This window comes from Dromiciops gliroides, chromosome 2 (assembly GCF_019393635.1).
Source record: "Dromiciops gliroides isolate mDroGli1 chromosome 2, mDroGli1.pri, whole genome shotgun sequence".
NCBI lineage: Eukaryota > Metazoa > Chordata > Mammalia > Microbiotheria > Microbiotheriidae > Dromiciops > Dromiciops gliroides.
In genome coordinates this window covers 175,233,608-175,260,274 of record NC_057862.1, presented here as the reverse complement: position 1 = coordinate 175,260,274, position 26,667 = coordinate 175,233,608, and the positions used below count along the sequence as shown (strand labels likewise).

The 26,667-nt window shown below is 47.3% G+C and overlaps 2 protein-coding genes across 3 annotated transcripts; both read right to left on the bottom strand.

Annotated features, from left to right (window-relative positions):
* Positions 1 to 18: 18 nt before the first annotated feature.
* IPO4 (importin 4) lies at positions 19 to 18,376 on the bottom strand. 2 transcript variants are annotated; one of them, XM_043980020.1, is made up of 30 exons: positions 18,240 to 18,376; positions 18,056 to 18,142; positions 17,369 to 17,448; positions 17,227 to 17,268; positions 16,723 to 16,852; positions 16,419 to 16,598; positions 15,720 to 15,785; positions 15,514 to 15,615; positions 15,346 to 15,429; positions 14,662 to 14,826; positions 14,410 to 14,463; positions 13,966 to 14,075; positions 13,610 to 13,718; positions 13,267 to 13,396; positions 12,500 to 12,613; positions 12,233 to 12,346; positions 11,765 to 11,885; positions 10,875 to 10,986; positions 10,647 to 10,762; positions 3,545 to 3,622; positions 3,400 to 3,457; positions 3,179 to 3,284; positions 2,852 to 3,045; positions 2,647 to 2,694; positions 1,819 to 1,944; positions 1,468 to 1,679; positions 914 to 1,043; positions 705 to 809; positions 504 to 573; positions 19 to 375 (listed from the first exon to the last, which is right to left on the bottom strand). In XM_043980020.1, the coding sequence occupies exons 1-30, from the start codon at positions 18,306 to 18,308 to the stop codon at positions 245 to 247; spliced, it is 3,243 nt and encodes a 1,080-aa protein (XP_043835955.1). In that variant the 5' UTR covers positions 18,309 to 18,376; the 3' UTR covers positions 19 to 244. The 2 variants fall into 2 exon arrangements, with proteins under 2 accessions (XP_043835955.1, XP_043835956.1); XM_043980021.1 differs by having other exon boundaries at positions 1,468 to 1,676.
* Positions 18,377 to 18,703: 327 nt separating this feature from the next.
* On the bottom strand, positions 18,704 to 24,913 carry TM9SF1 (transmembrane 9 superfamily member 1). Its single transcript, XM_043988245.1, has 6 exons — positions 24,296 to 24,913; positions 23,399 to 23,757; positions 21,786 to 22,407; positions 21,201 to 21,386; positions 19,822 to 20,095; positions 18,704 to 19,410 (listed from the first exon to the last, which is right to left on the bottom strand). Exons 2-6 carry the CDS (start codon positions 23,738 to 23,740, stop codon positions 19,017 to 19,019), a joined length of 1,818 nt encoding a protein of 605 aa, XP_043844180.1. The 5' UTR covers positions 23,741 to 23,757; positions 24,296 to 24,913; the 3' UTR covers positions 18,704 to 19,016.
* Positions 24,914 to 26,667: the final 1,754 nt, after the last annotated feature.

Sequence of the window (26,667 nt, the reverse complement as noted above, 5' to 3'; positions counted from 1 at the left end):
CTGCAGAGCTACAGCTCATCCAAAATAAATGGACTTTATTCAAATCAGAAGTCAACCCCTTGTCCATAAAGTCCAACACAGTAACAGAACTTGCCCCAGGGATGGCTCCCAGAAGGCCACGAACTGTCCTGGCAATGAGAATCTTTGGCAGGCACCCAGATGGAGTCAAGGCAGTAAGCAACTCCCCCTGGGAAGGGCAGGTTTCTTTCTCTGATCCCAACCCTGGGAGGCCACTTTCCAGGCCTTAGGTGGGGCTGAGCATAGCCTGAAGTTCCTGGGCCTTGCCAGGGGGCAGGGAGCCCAGTGCTGCCTGGAATCTGTCCGTGTGCTGCTGGGCCAAATGAGTCAGGAGCAGCAGCAATGCAGCCTTGGTGTCTGGGGGTAGATTATAAGGAGAGTGCAGGGTCACCAAGAAGGGCAATAGGCATGATTCAACACAATCGTTTCCCCATCTACCCAACCCTGGTCCCCCCTCTTCCCAATATACTTGCTGCTCTGCTCACCTTGTGGGACCTTGCTGGAACTTAGGGTAAGAGTGCATATATTAAGGATCTCAGGAGCCACATCAGCCACCTAAAGGGAAGGTAGGGGAGGAGTTAAGTTATAGCAACCCCAGGAGAACTCCTGTCCCCCTCCCCGCATATACACAAAGAGACCAAGGACTGAGGTGAGAGAGCTAGGACTAAGGTTTCAAGGCCAAGTACCTGCTCAGGGAAGCTCTGATACAGGAAGTTAAAAAATTTCCCCATAGTGACCCATTCTTCCAGGTCCTCTGTCAGTGGTAATGCACGGAACAGCGTGGTCAGCACCTAAACATACCAGAGTCAGCTGGGTGCCCAACCCTTCTCCCCTCACTTGGATCACCTTTCCCTTCTACCTCGTATACTTAGCATTCCCTCCTTTTTCCTCCTACCTGTTTCTGAGGCTTTCTGGGGTTGGCCATCAGCAGGCGTGCAAAGGCCCCACAAATGTTGTCACGGACACGGTTTTGGCGTTCCCGGGCAATGAGATTTGACAGGAACCCCAGAATCTTTTGGAAGTGCCTAGGCAATAGTCAAGGAACAGAGCCCACAAGCAGGCCTCTCTCCACAGATCCTGGCCCAATACCCCAAACCCCCACCCATGATGGTTCGATGTAACGTAAAGAGCTCTGGACTGGAAATTGGAAGGTTTGGGCTTTAGGTCAGCTCTGCCACTGGACCTTGAGCAGATGACTTCACTTTACTGAGTTTCAAGAAGGGGTTGACCACTGGTTCCAGAAGACAGATGATAAAATGCACCTTCCTTCTCAGGAGAGAGGCAGGGGCTATAGGTAGGGAATGCCAGCCACCCTCACTGGTTTTGCTTTGACTATATGGGGAAGTATATCAGAAAAAACACATCAGCAAAATGTCAAGGGGATGGATAAGATGCTGTTCCCTTGGGCCCCTCCTGCAGTCCCACCAGCTGCCCCAGTGGTGAGGATACTCGAGGGCAGGGCGGCCCCCATGCTCCATCAGCACGCCTAGCCCAAAGACCGCATTGCTCCGCACCTCAGCATCTGAGTCTCGGGCAGCACTTAGCAGCACCGGCATCAGCCGGGACACAAACTGGGCTGAGAAGGCCCCCAGGCCTTGCACAACCTCTGCCAGGGTTCCCACCGCAAAAGACTTCTCTGCCACCGAGCCACCTGGCTTCTGCTGAGGGGAGAAGGCAAATCAGTCAGCACAGGGGAAGCATGTGGGTGCACAAGAGGGGCTGGAGCTGGGAACTGGTACCAGGGCAAAGGGGGAGGGCAGGAATGGGGAAGTCAGAAGTCAAAGGAGAGGAGTCACTCACTGCCTTGCGTAGCAACAGAGGTAAGAAACCAACAAAGAAGGGGGCGAAGGTCTCTCCTCCTGCGGCACTTGCCAAAGCTGGAATGACTTCCCCTGCATGCTCCAGCAGCATGGCGTCATACTCCGCCTGTGGGGCTGAGGTGGTCAGGGGAACATCCAAACACCAGGATCCCATCCCAGCCAACCCTCCCAACTGCTGAGAGGAATCAAGATGCAGTGGATCTCATTGTAATGGATCACACCACCTCTGAAAGTCTACTCCCCAACCACAATCTCCTTTCCTGCCATCTTACTTAACAAGCCTTTTGCCCCCCTCCCCCTCCCCTTGTTCCCAATTCCCACTCCATTAGAAGCCCACTTTGACTACATGAGGTTCCTTTCTGGGATCTAGATGCCCCCAGGGAGTCAATCACTTCAGTACAGCCTTGTTAAGCACTCTGGATTTACCTAGCCACCTCTCCCCCCACACCCACTGCCATGTTTATCTAAACCTAGTCATCTGATCCATCGAACATCACCCCCTCCCCCCAATCTCTCTCCAAGCATCCAAGCTTCTCAGCAATCTCTCTCCTTTCTTCCCTGTTACTCTCATTGCCATCACACAATTTTACAATGAATTTTCTCATGTATTTTGGTTTTCTCTCTAGCTAGTTGCTAAACTGTGGGACATAGACTGTCTATGTCACCTCTTTCTATCTCTCTTTTGAGGTTCAGCTTAGTGCTGGACACATAACAAGCATCCAATCAATACTGCTTAACCAAAAGTGGCTTCTAGACCATGTCCCCACCTCCATATACACAGCCAGTTTTCTCAGCCCCTGCTTCTTACCTGTTCCATCTCATCTTCCTCATCTTCTTCAGGGTCCTGACAGGCTATCTAGAAAAGGAGGTAAGCTTAGCCCTGGGGCAGTAAGGGTAGGGGTCAGTCAGTGTTACTTATAGTGGAGCCAAGGCCAGGTTCAGAACCTTCAGGCTGGATTATTTCAGCTTCCCTCCCATACTTGGCCTGTCTTCTCTTCCCCTAGGGCTCTCACCTTCTTCTGCAGCACAGCCTTGACGACATTGCAGAGTTCAGCCAATCGACGGGGAGGCTGGAGCACAAAAGGCCCACAGTTCCGGAGCAAACTGGTCAGGGCCTCCAACACAGACATGACCACCAGTCGCTCACGGTCCTCATTCACTGCCTGCAGGAAGGATGGAACCACCTGGCCCAGGGCTGTCTGTAGTGCTGAAAAAGCAATGTTGTCCTGACATGCCAGTAATGTCAATGACAGCTCCCTAACCCATGTCCGGCTCAGGAGCTGGTCCCCCTCCCTGCCCTTGATACCAAACCACATGTAGAGGTGGGCCTCCCTCCTCACCAAAACTATTCTGTTCTGACGGAACAGTCTGGGAAACCTTGTGTAGAGAACAGCAAAACTGGCCCAAGGTTTCATAAGCTGCCTTCCGGACATTTATATGGGGACACTGGTAGGGAGGAAGGAGAGGGACACAGCAGAGGTTAACAATTTGCCTGCCCTATTTAAAGGCTGACTGTCTTCCCCACCCTGCCCTTCCCAGGTCCCCTGGCCAAGACCCTCACCTCAGACAGTTTGTATACTTCCTCAAAGAAACGTTCAATGAATGGGAAGAAGGCCATGCTAAGGAATAGAAATACCAATGTGAGGGGAGGGCTCCATCCACAGAAGAAGAAGATGACATCAGGGAAGGATGGATGCAAAGCTTACCTGACATTTACAGAGATTTCTCCCAGGGCAAGGCAGGTGTCTTCCTTCTCATCAAAGAAAGCATTCTCTACATTATACCTTGTAGGATAAGGAGAAATTCAATTACATTGAATAAACATGTATTAAGTGGCATAATAGAAAGTATAGAGTGGAGAGGAGAGAAATCCTGGCCATCTGACTATGAAAGAGTCTGTCCAGTCCTAGTCCTGCTTAAGACCTGGATCTGAAAGTCCATCTCCTTAACAGGAACCTCTTGTCCCCATCTACCTATCACCCCAGGGTCTACTGTCCCTACAACAAGGCTACAGCCTGCATTGTTTCAAGGCAGCTGAGGTCTCCCCCCATGAATCCCAATTAGTCTTGTCCCAGCACCTACTTCTCACACTGGACACTCTCAAGGGACCTGGTAAGATGACATTCCTCTTTAGAGGCCTTCTTGCTCTAGACTTTTTGCCCTGCTTCCAAGCTATACTGACTCTGCCCAGTCACCATAAAGCCACAGCCCTCCATTTACCACAAACACCCAGTGGGCAGGGTCCTCCATTAATACCCAGATTCTTGACTCCTCGTTTCTGTATCCATGCTTCTGGAAGAGTGGGGCTATATAACCCATTACTATGGGGGTTAGAGGGGCTGCTGGAAGGCCCAGGACTGAATGGAAGCTACATTGAGCTCTGCACAGTATCATCACAAAACTGAAAAGTCCTTCCTAACACTGAGTGGGGCTATGTAGACTGTTCAGTTCTCTCATACCTACTCCAGTAAAAAACAAACAAACCAACCTGATATCCATACCAGTTTGAATAATGATAAAGAAACCCAAGGAAAAACCATAGTAAATGACTTCTGTACCAGAACTACACAAAAAGTCAGAAGCCCTTGGGCAATAAAGAATTGGGGCTACTTGTGAACCTAGTGTCAGTGCAGGCAAGCATGTTGGTCACTTCCTAGCTGGACCAGAGATAGGCCAGAGAAACATGTAACCTGAAAGGATCTGTGTCTGGAGGTATAAGAACAGAGGAGAAAGCCATGGGGAAAGGGGGATGGGGCTAACTTAGCCTTAGCACAAAGCCCAAATAAAGGGAACTAAAGCTGGAGAGGTGAACAAAGACACCAACCAGTACAAAAAAATTGCCTTAGAGATGGCCCCAAATCCAGCCTACAGGAGAAAGTAACTGTAATGGAAGTCTGCAGGCAGAGATTTAAAAGAAAAAAAAGGGAACTTTCCACAAGGACTACATAAAAACTTAGAAGAAATGAAGCAGGGGCAGCTAGGTGGCACAGTAGATAGAGCACTGCTCCTGGAGTCAGGGGGACCTGAGTTCAAATCCGGCCCCAGATACTTAACACTTACTAGCTGTGTGACCCTGGGCAAGTCACTTAACCCCAATTGCTTCACCAAAAAAAAAAAATATATATATATATATATTTTTTCTTCTTCTCACCTCTCTCTCTCTCTCTCTCTCTCTCTCTCTCTCTCTCTATATATATATATATATATATATATAGTGGTGAGAAGAAATGAAGCAACAGATTAAAAAAATGAAATATAAGCTCTAAAAGAAAGATATGTAAGGAGAATATAGTTTAGAAGAATGGTAAACTTTACCCAAGAAATGGATTCCCTGAAAATTAGACTTAACCAAATAAAAATCAATGACTGAGACAAGAAACATCAGAACAAAATCAAAAAAGACTGAAAAAATAATAAGACCTCAAATGTCAAAAACAACTGACTTGGAAAACAGGTCAAGGTGATATTGTTTAAGAGTCACTAGGCTCGGGGCAGCTAGGTGGCACAGTGGATAGAGCACCAGCCCTGGATTCAGGAAGTCCTGAGTTCAAATCTGGCTTCAGACACTTGACACTTACTAGCTGTGTGACCCTAGGCAAGTCGCTTAACCCCAATTGCCTTACCCCCCCCCAAAAAAGTCACTAGGCTCCCTGAAAACTGTGATTAAAAAAAAGGTCTGAATATTTCAAGAAATTATCAACAAAAACTGCCCAGATCTATCAGAACCAGAGGGTAATGTGAAGACAAATCCACTGGTTACTTCCTGAAAGGAATCTGAAAAGAAAAAGTCCCAAGACGGTCAGGGCCAAAATCCAGAGCTTCCACACTGAAGGAATTAGCCTTCCAAGTAACCACAATCAGAATCACTTAATACCTTGGAGCTTTTACTATAAACAAAAGGATGGCTTGGAATATAATATTCCAAAAGGCAAAAGATATAGACTTACAACTAATAACAAATTTATCCTGCAAAGCTGAATGATGGAGAACACGACAAAGAGGTAAGCTCAAAGGGAAGAAAGGGAACATGATGAGGACCTGACATTTAAAAGAACAGAAAACTTTCAAGCATTTCTTATGAAAATATCAGAGATGAATAGGAACTTTGAAATACAGAGTGGGCCAAAAGTTTAATTTAATTAAAGAAGGGGTTTCAATACTTAATAACTTCTTTGTTTTAAATTTACAATACCATAGCATCATATACAGTATGAAATGAATTTATATTATGTGTGAAAAATTCCTATAAATGGGAAAAATTTTTTTTTCAAAAAGTTATTAAAACATCATGACTTTTGGCTCACCCTATACAAATACAAGAGTTAAGAGAAACTCAGAAAGGTAAATTTACATAAACAACTGAAAGGTGTGGTATGATGACATAGTGCTAACTTTCTAGTAGGCAGAAGATAAAAAGTATCTTCAAGTTTTCAAAGACTAATGAGGGAGTTAATTGAAAAAAAGGGGACCTATGGTGGAATGGGGTTGGATTGGTTTTGTTCAAAAAAAGGAGGGTAAAAGGAATATACTTAATGTAGAAATTTGGGTGCATAAGATTATAAAAACATGGAGAAAGAGGTAGGGGAATACACCACCATCAGATGAACCTTACTCATCCAAAATGAACCAAGGGTTGAACCTATACATACACATAGTTTAGGACGGAAATAGACCAAATGCGACAGAAAAACAAGTGGGGATAAGAAAAGGGAGTTTAAAAGGAAGAAGATATTTATAAGCAAAACAAATTTCCTGATCCTAATAGGGAGATAAAAAAGGGGAAAAAAAGAGCTCAACTCTAAGAGGGGGGCCTTAATTTGCCTCTTAAGTCTTAGCTTAGGGAAGGATATCTATCAATATAATGGAATATACTGCATGACAAAGTGAGCACAACCAAGACAATGATTTACACAAGACAGCAACGCTGTAAAGTGTAGTGACCAACCCTTTCCAGAGGACCTATGATCAATTGTACTCACCTCCTGAACAGTAGTGATGGATTCAAGGGGAAGAGAGAGGCCCACATTTCTGGACATGGCCACTGTATAGATTCGTTTTGTTTGGCTATACTTATTTGTTACCATGTGTTAAGCTTTTTTGTCTTTAAGAGGGAAGGGAGGGGCAGCTAGGTGGCGCAGTGGATAGAGCACTGGCCCTGGAATCAGGAGTACCTGAGTTCAAATCAGGCCTCAGACACTTAACACTTAACTAGCTGTGTGACCCTGGGCAAGTCACTTAACCCCAATTGCCTCACTAAAAAAAAAAAAAAAAAGAGGGAAGGGAAGGAATTAACAACAGTGATGCCAAGAAGAGGGGCCATTAAAGTATTTGTTAAAAATGTAGGGGCAGGGGCAGCTAGATGGCGCAGTGGATAGAGCACCGGTCCTGGAGCCAGGAGTACCTGAGTTCAAATCCGGCCTCAGACACTTAACACTTACTAGCTGTGTGACCCTAGGCAAGTCACTTAACCCCAACTGCCTCACTAAAAAAAAAAAAAAAAAAAAAAAAATGTAGGGGCAGCTAGGTGGTGCAGTGGATAGAGCACTGGCCCTGGAGTCAGGAGTACCTGAGTTCAAATCCGGCCTCAGACACTTAACACTTACTAGCTGTGTGACCCTAGGCAAGTCACTTAACCCCAATTGCCTCACTAAAAAAAAAGAAAAAAGGAAGCAATACCTTCTGAGTTCTCAGCTTGTCATCTAGCTACATTTTTTTTGTTTGTTCATTTGTTTGTTTTTTTAGTGTGGCAATTGGGGTTAAGTGACTTGCCCAGGGTCACACAGCTGAGAAGGTCTACTATCTAGATAACAGAACACTTCCTTCAAAGCAGAGAGGCAAGCACAATGTTAGAACAAAACAGCATATACATTTTCAGACAAAATTTCTCTATTTGTATTTCTGTTCTTGCTTAATTGTTTTTGTCACAAGGAAGGGTTTAATCTGGAGGTGAAAAATGACTAATATAAAGAAAAAAACCCCATCAATAAAATTTATTTAAAACACCACTAACACCACCAGTACCAGCAAACAAAAGCACCATCAGCAACTAGATTTGAAGGTGTTAGCCTATCACCATATGTGTAGGTAGTGATCTACTCTGTCCTGTTTCACTGAAACCATGAACAAAGTAACAACGCTTCAGTTCTCCAAACACCAAGACTGGGGCTTTAAGACACCATGTCCAACCAGGAGCCAAACCCATGTTTCACATGCAGACTACTTCTAATGTGCATCATCCCCCTCTACTCTGAGATCAGGCAAAGAAATTAGTACTGTATATAACTTCAGTCAGTCCCCTGGGAACACAATCACCCAGCTGATTCACCTGATCATCTATCTTCCCTGGTGTTTGAGAGAGAACTCCCTGCCCTCCATCATCACAGGACCCTTTGAAAGTGGAAAGCCCAGTCATAGGACTCTCCCCAGCCCCAACAAAACCCTCTTGTAACAAATGAGCAGTCAATAAAACAAATCAGTGAATTGTTTCTTATTCTTTGTTACGAGGGATGGATTGCTGGGTAGGGATATATTCAGAAATGAAGGATTTGTGAAAACAAAATATATGGGGCAGGTAGGTGGCACAGTGGATAGAGCACCGGACCTGGATTCAGGAGGACCTGAGTTCAAAACTGGCCTCAGACACTTGACACATACTAGCTGTGTGACACTGGGCAAGTCACTTAACCCCAATTGCCTCACCAAAAAAAAAAAAATCACTCCATTTGCCACACCTGAAAATGTCCTCAATTTCAGGACCATGATACATTTCCATCTGACTTAAAGCTAAAATTTCCCGTGTTGTCTCCACCATCAGAATGTGAACGAGAGTGAAAGCAAACACCGTCTCTACTTTTCTACATGAATGTCTAGCACTTAATACAGGCCTTTGCATGTAACAAAAGCCTATCCATTCATTTGTCTGGCACCTATATATAGTCCCGTCCTTAAAGACAACTCCCTAATTTACTTCTCTAGCCCCTAACCCTTCTCCTGAGCTCCAGTTCCACATCCACTGGCATTTCAAACAACATATTCAAAACAACTTGCCTTCCCCCCAAATCTTATTCCTGCTGAGGTCACCAACATCCTTCTGGTCTATACAGGTTCACAACTTATATGTCATCCTTGACTCTTCCTTCCCTCTCCTTCACAAAACCAATCAGATGCCAACCTTGTCAATTCCACCTCTATTTCTTCAAGCCACCCCATTCTCTCCATTCTCTCCATTCCCATTCATGGTTACCATCATAGTCTTCCTGGGATGACTGCCGCAGCCTTCTAGTTGGGCTCCTTGCTTCCAGACTTACCCTCTAACCCATCCTCCTAAACAGTTGCTAAAACAATCTTCCTGCCACGTCACTCCCCAGTTCAGAAATTCAGTGGCTTCCTATTTTCTCCAAGGTAAAAATACAAACTCCTCAGCTTAGTACTTTTAGCCCTTCACAATCCAGTTTTACAACAAGTATTCCTTTTCTAGGCTCAGGTCAAGTCTCTCCCCTTCACACACTCCATGATCACATCAAACTTACATATTTGCCATTCCATAAAGTTAACATTTCCTCTCTCCCAATTCATTATCTTGGTGTAGGTTATCTTTCATGGCTGGAAAACAGAATGCTTCCCACCTCTAAGAATCTTAAACTTTCTTCTTGACTCAGATTAAGGACACCACTTACTTGCACTCCTTAAACCTTAAACTCTGGACATCATTGGCCAACAACAGGTCCCATCCCAGGCCTTATTTTGCCATTGTTTGGCCTCCTTGATGGCTCAGAGTGGGCCTAAAAGGCAATTCTGTGTCTTTTGGCCAGAAACTGTGAGGGTCTTCCCCCACTCCCATCTATTTTCTTTTGACTAGGAAAAAGAGGGTTTCTTAGCCCTCTAGTTTACCTATCTTTAATTACTGAATGGGCATTGCCTTAGGCAAAATGAAACCTGGGAACCATCTAAGTTTAAAAGGCCACGGTATTCAACTGCATAGGAATCATCATAGGAGAGTGAGGCTGGTGCTTTGCACAGCTCTTCCTCACTTAAATCCAATTCATTGGAAATCAGGACATCACCTCTCCAAGAATGGAAGGACAAACAACAACAAGGACACAACCCATAGGAAGCTTTCTTTTTTTTCTTTTCTTTTGTTTTTGTTTTTTTTTTTTGCAGGGCAATGGGGGTTAAGTGACTTGCCCAGGGTCACACAGCTAGTAAGTGTCAAAGTGTCTGAGGCCAGATTTGAACTCAGGTACTCTTGAATCCAGGGCCGGTGCTTTATCCACTGCGCCACCTAGCTGCCCCCATAGGAAGCTTTCTTGATCGCAATAGAGGTTAATGTTTTCAACTTCCTCACTCATTTCTCCCAATGGAATATAAGCTCCTTGAGGGCAGGGACAATTATTTCCCTTTTTATCTCCAGAGCCAACCATAGCACTTGGCCTATAGTAAACCAATAAGCAATAAATGCGGACTGAATTGTTAAACTGAAGTGGCTACTATGTTCCAAGCTACAGAAACATAGTCTGTTTGCAAGAAACTGAATTTCTACTATAGGTGATACAGTATATACAGAGGTAAATATAACACAGGGAAGTTTTAGGAGGGAAAGAACATTAATAACTGGGAAAAATCAATACCAGCTTCAGAGACAAAAGAGGTGGCATGAACAAAACATAAAAGATGAGCAGTTATGGAAGCCACCACAGCTGCCAGTAAATGAGGTATATCTCAATGATTTCCTCTTCAGTCCCAGAACATGGCTGACCCTCCCTGATCCATCCACCAGCCACCCTTGCCTCACCCCCCTTGGTTTCGCACCCTGAGATATCAGAGTCCTCCTCTTCCTCGTTATCTTCTTCCATCATCTCCCCTTCACAATCCTCGTCCTCACTCTCATCAAAAAGAAGGAAGGTGTTGCTTGTGTCACAGACAGGCTACAAGAAGGGTTGTCAGGGTTAGCAGGATCCTGTTCCATCTTCCTACCAATACCACCCTTGAGCCATGCCTAGTACATGCCTATCTCCATGTCCCCATCCCCATCCTTACCACGATGCCCTCAGTTGAACGCAGTGATGACATCATGAATGTGATGATTTTTGGTAGATGGGGGGCCATCCCCTCACCCATCAGCCTCGACAGTGCTGCAAACAGACTATACCTTTTAGGAGAAGCAGATCAAACAGAAAGAGGTAAAGCACAGCCCTACTGGAAAAGAGACAAGCAGGAAAGGAAATCAGACCAAGGGTAGGTGAGAAAGTTGGGATAACAAGAAACAATGAAAAAGACTTTGTGACAATTAAAAATATGAGACATAGTTTCAAGGTAATTTTATCATTTTATTAATAAGCCAACAGGTTATTAATAAAAGGATGGTCACTGGTCATCTCTCTCAGATGAAAGACCCCTAACTGGGGTGGGGGTCACAGTTTATATATCCTACTCATTGTAATGAGGTCCATCATGTAGCAATCAAATCTAACTGGCTGTTATATTAAAAGGAAGTCTAGGGATACTTAGTTCACTCAAATCTTGGTAGAGAAAAAATGCAGACCCCACCCAAGCTGATGGGGTCACAGTGGTTTCCACTGAGGTGTGGTTTGGTACAGGCTAAATCTCATCAGTAAAGCCCTTCAGCCATCTAGATAAACTGATTCACCTCCATGCAAGACTCTTTGACCAAGATGAATCTTACTTTGAAGGAAAACTGGACTTTGGAGTGGAGGTGGGGGTAGGTGGTGGATGTGGGAGAAAAGACTAAGAAAGAAGGGGAGAACACTGGGTCCCCCCCCAAGATATCAATTATTAATAATTATTTCTCATCATTCAGAATTTAAGGATATGGCTAAGAGATCCTGAAATTAGTCAGGGATATAAATTTGGGTAGATGAGATGGCTGGGTTCCCCTGTTCCCCCACTCCTTATTTCAGATCACTCACGTGCATCGACGCAAATCAGGGTCATCCACCTGTTTACAGAGGCTCAGTCCCAGGAGGCAACATTCCTCAGCCAGGGGCTTCATGGGTTCCTCTACTGCTCGAGCCAAAACTCCCAAAGTTTCTGAGAAAGGCCAAGAAGGATAGGGAGAAAGTAAAGCATTCAAAGCTGGATGGACTACAGTAGTAGTGGGGAAGAAAGACACTTGGGAATATGGGCTAGAGGAGGTGAGAGAGATGAGATCAGTCAGGAATTGTGAAGCCAAAAATGAGGAGGTGAAACAAACTTGTAGGGGCAAAATTAAGACCCATAAGAACTTGGCAGGGCCAAGACAAAACTACCAGCATAGCCTCCAGGCAACTCCTGTCTAATTAGTGGAAATCTGTTAGGTGAAATTTTGAAGTCAAGTGGGGAGAGCTGGAAAGGGATGCTCTGAAGAACCTGATGGGGTATGAATAAGAAGTGCTCACCAAGACTCTGGATTTGCACAGGTCGAAGGTCCTCACGCCCAGTCACCAGGAATTCCCGGAGATGTTCCATGATGGTGGGGAAGTAAGGTATCAGGGAGCTTTGGGCCGCACTGGCTGTAGGAATGGTGAAGTTAGCATGACTAGAAGATGGCAAAGACCCACCCCCCCACAAATATATTCTTTGGGGAGGCCTGCATGATACTTTTTGCAGGCCAAGTATAGCCCTTTCACCCCACCCTGGGCAGCCCTATTGTCGCCCCACCTCACCGATGGCCCCTATCGCGCTCACAGCCAACTCCTTGGCTCGGGGGTTGGTAGCTTCTCTAAGGGGCTGCAGCATTCTCTCCATTAACTCTTGGAGGTATGTCTCCACCTCTTGTCCTATAGGAATAACAAAATTATAGAGCTGGAAGGGAGACAATATAGTCTAACCTTCATTTTATACATGAGGAAACTGAGGCCTAAGGTAACACAGGTGGTAAGCATCAGAGGCAAGATAAAAAGTCTAGTCTTTTGACTACGCCATGCCAAATTATACCAACTGACTGTACCATGCTGAATGGTTAGGGGGCAGCTAGGTGGCGTAGTGGATAAAGCACCAGCCCTGGATTCAGGAGGACCTGAGTTCAAATCCGGTATCAGGCACTTGACATTTACTAGCTGTGTGACCCTGGGCAAGTCACTTAACCCTCACTGCCCTGCAAAATAAATAAACAAAAATAAAGTAAGAAAAATTAGTGTTGAGACCATGCTGAATGGTTAGTCTAAGGCCCCCTGTTTCAGCACTCTTCTCTAGACCCAGCCTTAAACTCACTTCCTATCAAGTGAGGAATAACCAAATGAATTCATCACAATCTCTGTCCCAGCATGAGGCAGTAATCTAAGAGAATAAAATGCTCTGCTTGTCCCATTCAATGCTATTATAGCTGCAAATACATTTCCATGATATCCATCTTAAAATAATGGGTACACAGTTCTGCAGTTGTGGCCAAGCCCCCCCCCTTCCACTCCCCTGTGAGCTCCCTCCCTCATACCCAAGCTTTCCACAAAATTCTCCAGGGCATAACAGGCCTTGGCGAGGTGTCGTATATTTCCAGGTGGCACAGACCGGAGGTAGGCCAGAAGCAGGGGCATCACGTCACCAGAGTAGGTACTGATATTAGGCTATAGGGAGGGACAGGAAGAGATCAGGCCAGGTGATGATGAAGTTTGAATGAAGAAGTAGATAGTGTTGGGCAGGGAATAGAGGCCTGGGGTGGGAGTGGAGGACCCAAGGTCCCTAAGAAAAAAGAGGAAGGACATGGTAGAATGAGAGCCAAATATATCTTATGTGGGCAGAACTTGGGAGGAGGAAGTACCAGCTTCTACCTTACTAACCTGTAGGTTCTCAGAGAACTGGCCCATGGCAAACAGCGCAGCATTGCGTACCACCTGGGAAGAATCAGCCAAGCCTTTGCACACAACCTGCATTAGTGGGGTCAGCATTCTAGGAAGATGGCAACAGGGACAAGAAAGGAGGGTCTGAGATAAAGGGAACCCACAAATAGACCTGATAATACCAAAGTGAGGGGAAAGAAAGTAGTCTCTAGAAAAATCCTACTCTCTCCCCTCCTACTGGGAGCCTTATGTCTGTCCTTTCCTTTGCCCAAATACCTTCAGACCCTCATGCCCAATGATCCCTGAGGCCCCTCTTAAGAATCAGGTGCTATATCCTTCCTTCTTCCAGGGTATACCTCTGTCTGATATAATCACCAGCACCATCAGACAACACAGCCAGCACCAAAAGTCCTGCTTTTCGTTGATATGGGTTTTCTCCATAAAGGGCCTCTTCCAGTAAAGGCATCTATTGAAGGAGACAGATACAAGCCAACATTTCTATTACCACTCTTCCACTCTGCTTCCCACCCTTCCAACCCCAGTCAGGAGCATCAGATCCTCTCTCTAAAGAGGCCAGTAGTCACAGGGTTTGACTCCCAGCTCTGCAACTTACTCCCCCTGTGACTGTGAGCAAGTCACTTAACTTCTGTGGGCCCCAGTTTCCTCATCTGTAAAATGAGGACTGAACTAGCTGGACTGCCCGGTGCTACCATGGAAATATAGTGTCCAATTCACTACCATAAACAAGATTAGACCAAGATGAAGGAAGGAGAGAGGTCAAGCATCTGAACAGAACTCACCAACTGTGGAAACAGTTTCTCTGGGGCCAGATGGAGGGCCAGAACATCTATTACCTGAAAAAAAGAAGCTTTCAGCTTCAACTCTGTTCTCTTCCCTACTACCCTCACACTCCCCACTTCCAGTCACAATTTTCTACCTCATTAGAACCTAGACTAAGGCCCTCTTGTCAAATAAACCCTGTCTGTGACACTGTATCTTCTATCTGGTTTCCTTGTGGCCCACTAAGAGCTTCCAGCTGTTCCCCTTCCCACCTGCACGGCAAACTGCTTGGGTGCTTCCACCTCCAGCCCTCCTTCCAGCTCCTCCTCATCAGTATCTTGGTCTTCAGGATCCAGATGCCCTGGAGGGGGCTCAGCAGTCATGATGGGGAAGAGAGTGCGAAATATTGCACCTAGGAGTCGGTTCTTCAGTAGAGCCTATGGGCATTTGGGGTGGGATGGCAGATATTAGAGGCTTCTATCACGTGGCAGGTCTCTTCAGCCCTAATGTTCCTTCCTTTTAGAGTCCTATAAACTCAAATTAACAAGTCTAGAAGAAAGCTAGGGAACTTCAAGATCTGGGAGAAACAGCACTGGCTTGTAGGAGTAAGAGCACCTAAAAAGCTTGGGACAGTGGATAGAGCACCGGCCCTGGATTCAGGAGGACCTGAGTTCAGATCCGGCCTCAGACACTTAACACTTACTAGCTGTGTGACCCTGGGCAAGTCACTTAACCCCAATTGCCTCACTAAACAAAACAAAACAAAACAAAACAAAAAAAAGCTTGGGACTAAATAGGGTTGGGATTGATCTCTCCACTAGGATACTTACTATACCTACAATGACACGCATTGAAGACCCTAAAGATAGACAAGAAAGTCCAGTGGAAAGGTAGGGATGATCTAAAGAGTGGCTGGGGCAGTGTAGATTGGTGGGGAGTATGACAAAGCTACCCACCTTGCTCTTAAGTTTTACCAGGAAAGAGACACAGCAGAGAACCCGTACTCGTACTGCATCTCCCAACGTGACGGTCTTAGCCACCTGTTACCAAAACAAATGTGATTCAAAGATGGAGAAATGTCCTGCTAGGGAAGCCAACAAGGAGACTCTGCCAATCTTCCTTACCTCCAGACAGAAGGTGAGAACCTCAGACAGGTAAGGGGTGATGATGGGTAATTCAGATTCTAGCAACTCATCTAGGGCTTCCAGTGCCTCACAGGCCTTTGTCTAACATCAAAAGAAAAACAGACAGTCTTTTTATAGATGATTCAGGGGCTTGAACTGTAGGTTTCTTTCTCCTCCCCAGCAGGGCTATTGCCCTTCATTCTTACCTCATCTAGTTGGATTAATGTTTGCAAAGCCAAAAGGACCTTGGGCACCAGACTCCTAGCCTGAGGCTGCAAGAGCAAAGAATAGGTAAGATAGCTGTGAACTAAGTCCTACAGTGCAGACACATGGTAGCTGACACCTTTAAAGTCCACAGAGGGGGCAGCTAGGTGGCGCAGTGGATAGAGCACCGACCCTGGAGTCAGGAGTACCTGAGTTCAAATCCGGCCTCAGACACTTAACACTTACTAGCTGTGTGACCCTGGGCAAGTCACTTAACCCCAATTGCCTCACTAAAAAAATAAATAAATAAATAAAGTCCATAGAGTCAGAACTGTCCCTGTGTGCTTATTGTCTTCCCCATTACACTGTGAGCTCCTTGAAGGCAAGGACTGTCTGCCTCTTTTTGGATTCCCAGTCCTTGGCTTAGTGCTTGGTACAGAGGGCACTTAATAAATATTTATTGACTGACTTAGGTCTAGGGATGGAGAGCCAGGGCATAGAGACAGAATGAAGATGGCATGGAATCTGGAAAGTTTCTTAGTCACTCCTTTTTCATATTCAAAGTCCTATAAGAGGACTAGAGATGAAAGAAGATGATCTCACTTCCTTCACCTCACCAAAAGAAAGTAGATTCTGGAAGACTTCGTGGCTGAGATGCATTTACATCTTTAAATGTGAAGGGCAAAGAGAAGGTTTCTTACCAAGGCATTGGGGCCCAGGTAGGGTGCCAGGGTGGTCAGAGTACGAAGAGAATAGTAGAGCAGCCATGCAGAGGTTGACTCCCCCAAAGTCTCATCCAGTAAATTAAGCAGCTCTCGATGGTGTGGTTGGAATGCCTCAGGCCGTGAGGTCACCACTACACTCAGGAGAAGTAGTCCCATCTGCCCAAGGAGAAGGAAAGTGGAAGAAAAATTATCCTATACACTTAGCCCTTTCCTGTCCCAAGCCTTTATTGTATCCCAACCCTCTGACATCTGCACCCCTCCCAGGCTCCATGAACCATACCTCCTTTTCAGGGATGTGGAAGCTTTGAGTGCTATGCTGGAGCAGGTGCATTAACTGAGGCCAGGCATCCAGGCCTTCATTCCTCAGGATAGTGGCTGACAACTGGGCCAGGCTGAGGGTCACACTATGACTATGGATTGAAGAAGGCATGTGTGTTATTTTCATCCCATCCCCTAACCCCCACAAAAAAGGTCCAGAAGCATGGGGCAGAACTAGAACTTAAAAGGCCACTGGCACAGATCCACTTGTGTCAGACATCTTATCATGTTCTATTGCTATCCCATTCTCTTTCTCTAATACAAACCTCACAACCTAGCTTTCTTTTCTTTCTTCTTTTAAATTAGATATAATTACTACCCTCCCCTTCTAGGAGAATTTGGCATGTCTCTTGCCCCAAAGAATCAAGGACCTAAACTGAGAGAAGAGGCATGAGATCTCTGAAACAGGAAATTCCCACAGGAATCAGTCAAGGAATATCTGGGAAAGGAACAGATCCATACTTACTCTGCCTCATCCTCCAGGGCTTTCAGCACCAGGGATTTCAGACTAGAATACAACAGGGTAGAAAGCACTTAGGAAACCCTATGCCTGGCTGTCCACTTCTGCCCCTCCTCATCACCCCTAGGTCCCTGGCTGGAGTCCTCACCTCTGCCGATTTGACACTGCCAGGCGCCTCCATCGTGTGCTAACCCGTCTTCTGATCAGCAGTGCTGAAAACTGCCTGATCTGGGTTTGTAAAGAGGGATAAGAGTTAGAGCAAAGGAAGATGAGAGGCATAGGAGGGGGAAGAAAAGAGTGAGCCCAAAGATCCCATTACAGAGGAAGGGATGAGACAAAGGCGATGGTCCTACTTTTAGGGATTAGAAGACCGGGTAATCCTCTGAGACAAACAGGAGACCAGAAATTAGGGAATTAAAACATCAAGGCATCTTAAAGAGACCTCAAGCATTACAAATGAAGGATTTGACGGGTGGGAGAAGTCAACAGCATCATCAGGGTAAGTGATCAGCAAACCCTCAAGGCCAGTTGGTAAGAAGCAGGAGTGCTGGTGCCATGTAACTCTAGGGGTTAGAAAAAAAACAACCCACCGAGCAAAAGGGGGAGGGGGATATCGGAAGTGAGGAGTTAAATGAGTGTGAAAGAGTAAAAAGGATTTAAGAAATCAAAGAAAACCCGGGTGTGGGATCAAGAGAGGGTGGAGCAACCCTCGAAATTCAGAGGTCAGTCTTGGAAACCCCCCGGCTCAGAGATCGGGCAGTGTGAGGACGACCAGTGCTTTTCACAAACCAGGGAGGTTTCGGCACCGGTCAGGGAGTGGGGGTGGTCCTCTCACCTGCGGGTCGGGCGCCTGGGCCAGCAGCTCGCATAAAGCGGGGAGAGCGCCGGGGTGTCGGAGAGCGATTTGGAGCTCTTCCGTGGCCTGGGGAGAGAGAGACGGGAGAACAGGGCGGGTCTCAGGCCCCTGGAGTCCCCCCCTCCTTCGGATCCCGCCCCGCCCCGGGAGCCCCGTCCCATACCCGGCGGATTCGCTCCGTGTCCGGCAGCAACAATTCCTGGAGGATCTGCTCCAGCTCCTCGGGCTCCATGGCAGCAGAGGAAGCGGCTGCCGCCGGCAGCTCCGGCACCTGAGAAAGGGGGAGGGGCTGCACGTGGAGACACTGACACCCGCTTCCAGCGGAAGCGGCGCACGCACGCACAGCCACCCGAGTTGCAGGAGGAGACTACCTACCCTACTTCCGGCAAAAGGATGGAGGTGTACGCCCCCTCGCGTCTGGAGGGAGTACTACGTCCTGCAAAGGTGGAGGGAAGAGCACGGCCGGAGGCCCAGAGGAGCCAGTGAAAGGCCGCGGTAGAAGGCCTAGGTGGAAGGCTGCGGGCCTCTCCGCCGCGCCCCCGCCAGCTCGGAGCCAGCAGCCACTTCCTTGATCCCCTCCCCCCTCCCCACCCCGCCCCGCCTCGCCCCGCCTTCTCGAGTACTGTCTCGGTTTCTTAACAAACTTTATTGTGACAGTTGTAAAAAGAAAACCATTGGAACCAAAACGAAAAGCAAATTAAAAATTCTAATATATGTCCTTCTATATATAGATATTTATAGATATTTATAGAGTCGCGGGGCCTCTCCCAGAGATTGGAAGAGGTCGGCTCCAAGAGCACACAGCAGTCAGTGGGGAGGCCGAGAGCCTGGCCCTTTCGCTCCCCTCCCTCTCACCCCGTCCTGGGGATCCGACCCAGGGAAGGGGGCAGCAAGGCGTCCCAGCAGCAAAGGGGCCCGGAACCCGGGCATCGCTCGGAGCTCAGTCCATCTTGAGGTTGACATAGATATAGCGGATGAACTTGAGCGAAGAGAAGAAGGAGATGGTGCCCAGCATGAGGAAGAAGACGTAGGCCGTGAGGAAAGAGTAACCGAAGAACTCCACGGTCTGCACGGCGCCGGACATGTTGGAGCGCCGTGCGTAGTAGAAGACGGAGTAGAAGAAGATGAAGAGGCCTGTGGAGCCCACGCTGAGCACGGAGCGCCACCACCATCGATAATCCTCTCCCGAAAGCTGAAAGTAGGTGAGCGCGATGGAGATGCAGGCGCCCACACTCAGCAGGATGGCGAAGACGAAGAAGAGGATGCCGTAGAGCGTGTATTGCTCTCGGCCCCACACTGTGGCGAAAATGTAGTAGAGCTCCACCGAGATGGCACTGCCAAGAGAGGGGGAGGGTCAGCGGGCACACTCCTGCTCAGGGGCTTCCCCCACTTCCAGCCCACGTCATTTCAGGCCAATCTAGGCAGCCCTCCTTTTGATACCCCACTTAACCCCACTTCCCCTGGGTTTACTGGTTCCACTGTGGATCAATGAATTATGACAAGCTTTAGTAACAGCAGGGGAAAATGAAGCCAGAAATTGTTTCTGATGATGAAAGGAGTAATTTAACAGGTGAACAAATAAAGCTCCCCTAAAAAGCTTTTTTTTAAAAAAAGCCCCACCTAAAAGGAGAAAGGATGGAAATGGTCTCTGTAGGACATGGCCAGACCAAGGATTCTATGATTATCTCTAAGGCTGAGCTAGGTTGTAGTGAATCAGGGACCTGGAGGGTGAGAGATGTAAATACCTGAAGGGTAAGAAGCCACCAATAGTCATGTGGACAATAGTAGACTTGTACCAGGGCTGGGGAGGAATCTCTCGTGCAATATTCTTGGTCCGACAGGGTGCATCAAAAGGAGTGGCATTGTTCTTACCAAAGATGCCACCTATGACAGTGAGAGGGAAGCCCACCAGGAGCCAGACTGTTAGCAGCAGCAGGATGGTAGTGGCTGGAAGCGCTTGTGTCGATCCATTGGCCCAATGCACAGAGTTCACCACGCTCCAAGTCAGGAAGAAAGGCACTGCAGGGATGGGGCCCCCAGGAGGGTAGAGATCAGCATTGGAAGTCACATTCTTGGGGAGACCCACTTAGACTGGACCTGAAGGGGGAGAGGGGGAACCAACCTGCCACTCCAGCCCTAGATTTCTATATGGACTTAGTTCCCGCCCCCGCATTCCCCAATTCTCCTTACTCTTGGTCTTGTCTCCCACTCACCACCAACTCTCAATAATAGGGCCAAGCCTACTTATAGAGGATGATTTGAGATGTGAGTAGAACTGGATGTTTCTGAATTCTTCCCTCTTTCCACCAATATCTGCTATCATGTCCATAATTGAAAGTGTTATATTTGTCTGAATTAAGGTGTTGTTCAAAACAAATATTAACTGTGAGAGATTACTGTTCCTCTCCATTACCTGTTGTTATAATGAGCTAATATTTATATGTTTTTGAGGTTTGCAAAGTCCCTTACATGTTATCTAGTTTGATCCTTACAACAACTCTATGAAGTAGGTGCTATCATTATCCCCATTTTATAGATGAGGAACTGAAGCTGAGGGAGGTTAAGTGACTTGTTCAAGTTACAAAGCTAATAAATGATGCAGGATTTGAACTCAGGTCTTCCTGACTCCAAATCTAAAATTCTATCCTCTGTAACACCATGATTACACTATCAAGAATGAGGCCTTGCAGAAGAAATGGGACATGGCACTAATAAATTTAGATTAGATTACTAAACTCTGGATATATCAAACCAAAAGTATTTTGAGGGCAGGGACCTTCTATTTTACCAGTGTATGGTTCTGTGTACGGCTCCAAATCTGTGCTCCTATACCGATCTCAATGCTTAGGACATCACTAGCAGAAGATAAATTTGCAATACATTTTTGTTGGACTAGGGACTAGAAAAGTTCATAGTTTGGACTGCTGCCTTGGGAAGGCAGGCCTGATTGCAGTACTGTGGTGAAGGGCCCTCAGTAGCTATCATATAACACGCAAACACTGGGAAGGATCCTAGCGGGGGTGAACACTCTAAAAAACAAACTTGACTTTTATATAATTTTGCCTCAGGCCAACCCTTCTCTAAAGCCCATTTTGGCCCAACCCAGGGTGAGTGAGTTCCTCACCAGAGAAGAGGCTGGTGGTGAGGATGATGTTCCAGACCCATCGCTCCCCTCCAATCTGCCGGTAGAAGTGGCTGGACACATAGCCAGCAATGCAGCAGGTCAGGGCGTACAGCAAGATGGCTGCTGAGTTGATGGCACCATGGCGGTGCACATTGAACATGCCCAGCAGTGCCATGACGATGATGCCTATAGGGTAATAGTGTGAAGCCTGCATTAGATCTTCTCTACCCAACCCCAGAAGTCCTACAGGAATCAGCCTTTCCCTCACTCAAACACAGGAACTCCAGTAGAAGAATTTGTTCCCTCTTACCTCCCGCCCCAGATGTTTAATAAAACTACCAATTTTTGTCTTAAACCTGTAAACCCATAGGTAGAACATGCTTTGCAGCAATACTACTTCTGAGGAAGAAGAATCAGACATTTCCCAGCAAAAGAGTACTAGTACTTGAGATGCCTTGGCCATGCCACCTCCCCCATCACCTTTTGGGAAGAGCCCTAGATTGGCTCACTTCCTAGGTATTCCTTAGCTGGACCAACAATCCCATTCCCTAGGGAGATATCCTTAGCTGGTCCTGTTCCCCTCACCAGTGCCAAGGGCCAGGAACTGGGCACCCACACCAAGCACAGCACAGAGCAGACCGCGACAGGGGGGAAATCGGAAAACATCAGTATGGATAATCTTCCAGCCATTGTCACCCTGGTCAAAGTCATCAGTGGAGCTACCAGAGTTTGGCTCCTCATCCAAATTGTAGCGGGCCAAGTCATTACGAAGAACCCGCATGAGGATGACAGCTACAAATCCCACCAGTAGAAACACCAGCACCATAGAGTTGATAATAGACAGCCAGTGGATCTCCAGTGTTCGAGGGAAGAAGCCACCATCATCACCATGGCGCCTATCACCCCGACGTTCTGCTGAAGTCTCAGACCAATGCACACTGTAAGTGTGAGTGAGGTCCAGAGGCTCTTCAGGCCGTACCACATCCAGGCTATGGGGCTTGACATCACGAACTGAGACATTGGCAAAAACAATTCGATCCCCATGGAACTCAAGGTGAAAATCCAGGTGAGTCCAGAGTCCTATCTTGTGACTATGTGGAAGGAAACCACTCTCTTCCATGTAGCCCACAAAGCCACGAATTGGCAGGTCATCCACCACAAACTCAAAGTAGTATAATTCCTCAATGGCCTGGCGCAGCCGCTCAACCTATGAAAGACAGATAGGATTGGACAAGATCCTCTCAGGAATAGGGTGGAGGGAGAACCTGATTATATGATAACCATCCCATTCTCCTGAGGATCCTCCAGAAGGGTAAAAATGACCTTATGGTATTAGGACTAGAAAAGAAGAGGATAAAAAAAGACAAGACCGTGTTTCCACATGGTCTGAATCCTGCTGTGAAGCAGGTTTTGCTTAAGAGGATATATATGGGGCGGCTAGGTGGCGCAGTGGATAGAGCACCGGCCCTAGAGTCAGGAGTACCTGAGTTCAAATCCGGCCTCAGACACTTAACACTTACTAGCTGTGTGACCCTGGGCAAGTCATTTAACTCCAATTGCCTCACTAAAAAAAAAAAAAAAAGAGGATATATGGAAGAGGGTGGGGGGGGGAAGGAACTATCTGACAGCAAGGCAGTAGACTGGATAGAGTGATGAATCTGGAGTCAGGAGGAACTGAGTTCAAATCTATTCTCAAACACTTACTAGCTGTGTGACCCTGGACAAGTCACAAGACTGCCATCAGCTTCAGTTTCCCCACCTGTAAAATGTGGATAATAGTACCTACTTCATAGGGCTGATGCAAGGATAAAATGAGATATCTGTAAAGCCCTTTGTAAACTTTTAAGTGCTATATGCATGCTAGCTATTACTGTTATAAGAGATTTATTAGATGAAACAATTTATTTGAAGATGAAAGAACCTTAATGCAAACAAACAGACCCCAAAACAAAACCCAGCAGCATGGCATTGTTGAAAGACCAGCAAAGTGGGTGAGGGTTAGGAGGTTAACAGCTTTACTAGATGTCTCTGACCATCTTCTTCTCGGCAAAACTGAAATTAAAATGCCTGCCCTCACTGCCTCATAGGGTGGGATGTGAGGAAAAACACTTTGAAGATTAGAACATACTATGAAAGTATAAGGTGTAATTTTAATAGGGGAAGAGGTAAGTAGTGACCACCCCCATAGACATGCTGACCTGGGCAAAAGTTAGTTGCATCTGGCAGAGAGTCCGCTTCTCAACATTCTCTCTGAAGCGGATCTGATACATGGACTCCGCCATTCGGTCACCATCCAACACCTCACCTAGGCTGAGGCTCTTGTGTCGGATCTTTTCTGGGCAGCAAACAGGCAGCTGGTAGTAGTGGTAGGTCTCCTGGGGGTTGTGGTAAGGCCCCACCTTGTTGACATAGAGCATGACAGGGTCTCCAGGCTGATAGTGGGTCTCACTGGTCACCCCAGGAATGTGGCCAGAGCCTAGAAGCAGTAGCACTGGCAGCCACAAGCAGGGTCTGCCTCGAAAGGCATCCAGAGCTGTCATCCTGAAGGCAACCTGACCTGGTGGGAGAGTCACTGTGTCACCCAAACTCAACCCGACCCTCTCTCCCCCACCATGCCCCAGAAACTAGCCCGAGGCAGAGTTCCTGTCGTGTCTTCTGCGTGTAAAGTGAGGGTGGACGAGGCTCCTCTCCAAGGCCCCTTCCAGATCTAAGACCCAGATCCAGCATCACTCACTACCTGTGTGAGCCTGGGCAGCTCACTTCGCCTCCCCAGGCCTCAGTTTCCTCATTTGTAAAATGAGGAAGGGCTAGATGACCTCTAAGGTCTCCTTCCACCTAAAGTGTATAGTTCTAAGTGATCAGACCCTCTGTCCTGACCCAAAGGGCCCAGACCCCAGCCTCTGAGAAAGCTCTCCTTCCTCCCCACTCAGGGACAGGCCCAGCTTTGTGACCAGGAGAGCAGAGCGCTCGATCCCAGACCCTCCTGTAGCCCAACCTAGCCCGCAGCCTACGCGCCCCCCGCCCCGCCCCCGTTGTTCCCATGGAAACTTCACTGGCTTTACGCCAGCCCGCCTCCCGAGCCTTGGGGTCCTCACCTAGACGGGAGGGGTGACCGAGGCGGCGCCGGGGGCGGCCTCCGTGGGCCCCTTTGCTGCCCACGGGCTCCTATTTGGGGTCTTTTTCAGAGTAGCGGCAGCGGCGTTGGAGAGGTCCTGACGTCCAATGGACCGCCGGGCTCGGGGCTGACCCGAGACTCGCCTGTTTCCAGCGGTCACCCTGGCTGCAGCTTTAAACCCTAATCAACATCCTTCTCTCCCACCTCCATTCCCCCGCGGCAAAACCTTCCATAGGGACTGTCTTGTGGCCAAGCCGACCTGCTTCTGACCGCGGGGTGGGGGGAGTGGGGGTTCTTCCGGCAAGCTGCGTGGGCAGCCCAGGACACGTCGAGATTCCAGACTTCCGCCCACAGAGGGCGGGCACTTCACACGCCGCCGCAGCCCGCCGGGGCTTCGGGAGCCCAGGATAAGCCACGCCCCCTAGCAGGACTTAAAAGGCCAGTGCGGTGGGCCTTGGAGGCTTGGGTTCCTGTTAGAACCGAAATAACTTTCACTTTCCTCTGGGTTGCTGTTCCCTTGGGTTAGCGTCGTATCGGCATGCTGCTTCCCTGCACCAGGTTTTGTGGAAGGGACCCTAAAAAGTCCCCCCCGACCAAGCCCTCTAACCCCGTGGGCATTTCTAGAGTGCCCATTGTCGGGGTCGGGTCCGGAGCATGGATGATGACGGTCAGGCGAAGGAGGATGAGGAGGGGAACCAGGAGAGAGTTGTTGAATTTTCATTTTACAGATGAGGAAGTCGAGCCCCAGAGAGGTTAAGGGACTCCTAGCGGAGGCTGTATTTGAACCCAAATACTCTACTCCAAATCCTGACCAGTCACGTTACCCAGGCACCTTTGGTTCTAAGCCTCCATGGAGCATTCACTCGAAAAACCTAAAGAACTTACTCCTGGCAAAAAATAAAAAAAAGTGGGCGCCCCCCGCCATGCCATGTGATGCAGTGATTGCTGATGAAGCCGAGAAGTAAATCTAAATGTACTGCACAACAGAATATGAGAACAGAAGGATTAGGAACAAGAAGATAGGAGAGGGGCAGCTAGGTGGCGCAGTGGATAGAGCACCGGCCCTGGAGTCAGGAGTACCTGAGTTCAAATCCGACCTCAGACACTTAATACTTACTAGCTGTGTGACCCGGGGCAAGTCACTTAACCCCAATTGCCTCACTAAAAAAAAAAAAAAGAAGAAGAAAGAAGATAGGAGAGACAAAGACTGTAAGAGATGTCTTATGATTAGAGGTGGGTGTTGGGGAAGGAAAATGGGGACAAACTTCCTGGAAAGCCTAAAACATTCCCTCTCATCTTGGCCACAAAGGTCCTGCGGGGCTGCTTCCTTCATCGCATTCATTGCCTTTGTTCCCCCAGGAACAAAACATGGTACCTGCCCCAAAAGGTCATTTAGAGTATTCCTAGTACTTAGCCCAAGAACAATCTCTCTCCAGAAAGGAAAGACCACCAATACCACCACCACTGCTGCCTTCCCCAATTCAAATACCATCAAAGTAGCTGGGGGGCATTGTGCATCACCATTTCATACCTTGAATTCAAGAAAGGAAAAGACTTTGGAGGATCTCATACTAGGTAGGTAAAAAGAGAAGTGGGAGATGGGAGAGAGGGAAAAACCTCTTTGACCTTAATTAAGTCTAATGCTTGTTGACTAACTGTTAGAAGAAACAACTTAGTTCACAGAGAGGGACCCAGTGGCACTGGGTATTTGCCCTGAGGAGAACTTGAGACTTTTCTATAAAACTCAAACCACCCACAGAACTTCTCCATCCCCTATTCCTAGAGATAAATAGATCCTAGAGTGCCACTCTGCATTTGACTACCATTTGGGGATGGGGAAAAAACAACAACCCAACTCCAACTTACCCATAGATATCTGTCCTTCTCTAGCCCTAATCCTAGTAGCTTGTAAAGATTGGAATGATGCCACCTGCTGAAGACTTACTGTAGGAAAGCTCCGCCATGAGGAGAAGGCGCCTAAGGGCAAGACATGTGGCTTTTCTTTGGTGTCAGGAAGTGACGTTTGCTTGTGGGAGGAAGAGGGGGCAAGGCTGGTGCTCTCACTCTCTTTCGCCAGGACTCTCATGGAGAGTAGAGCAGGAGAAGTGTAGCTCCCGAGATAGCTGAATGTAGGCCTTTCTCTTTCTCTTCACCAAATTCTTATTCTCCTTAATAAATGCTTAAAAGTTTAACTCTTGCTAAAGCTTATAATTTATTGGTGACCACTCATTAGATATTTTAGACAGACTAGCTAGAATTTTAGCCCCTTACAAGCTGTAGGCTTCAGCTCTCCAACATATACTTCCTCAGAAGTCTTGCTGAACAAATGACAGCTATTACAAAGCCAGCCAA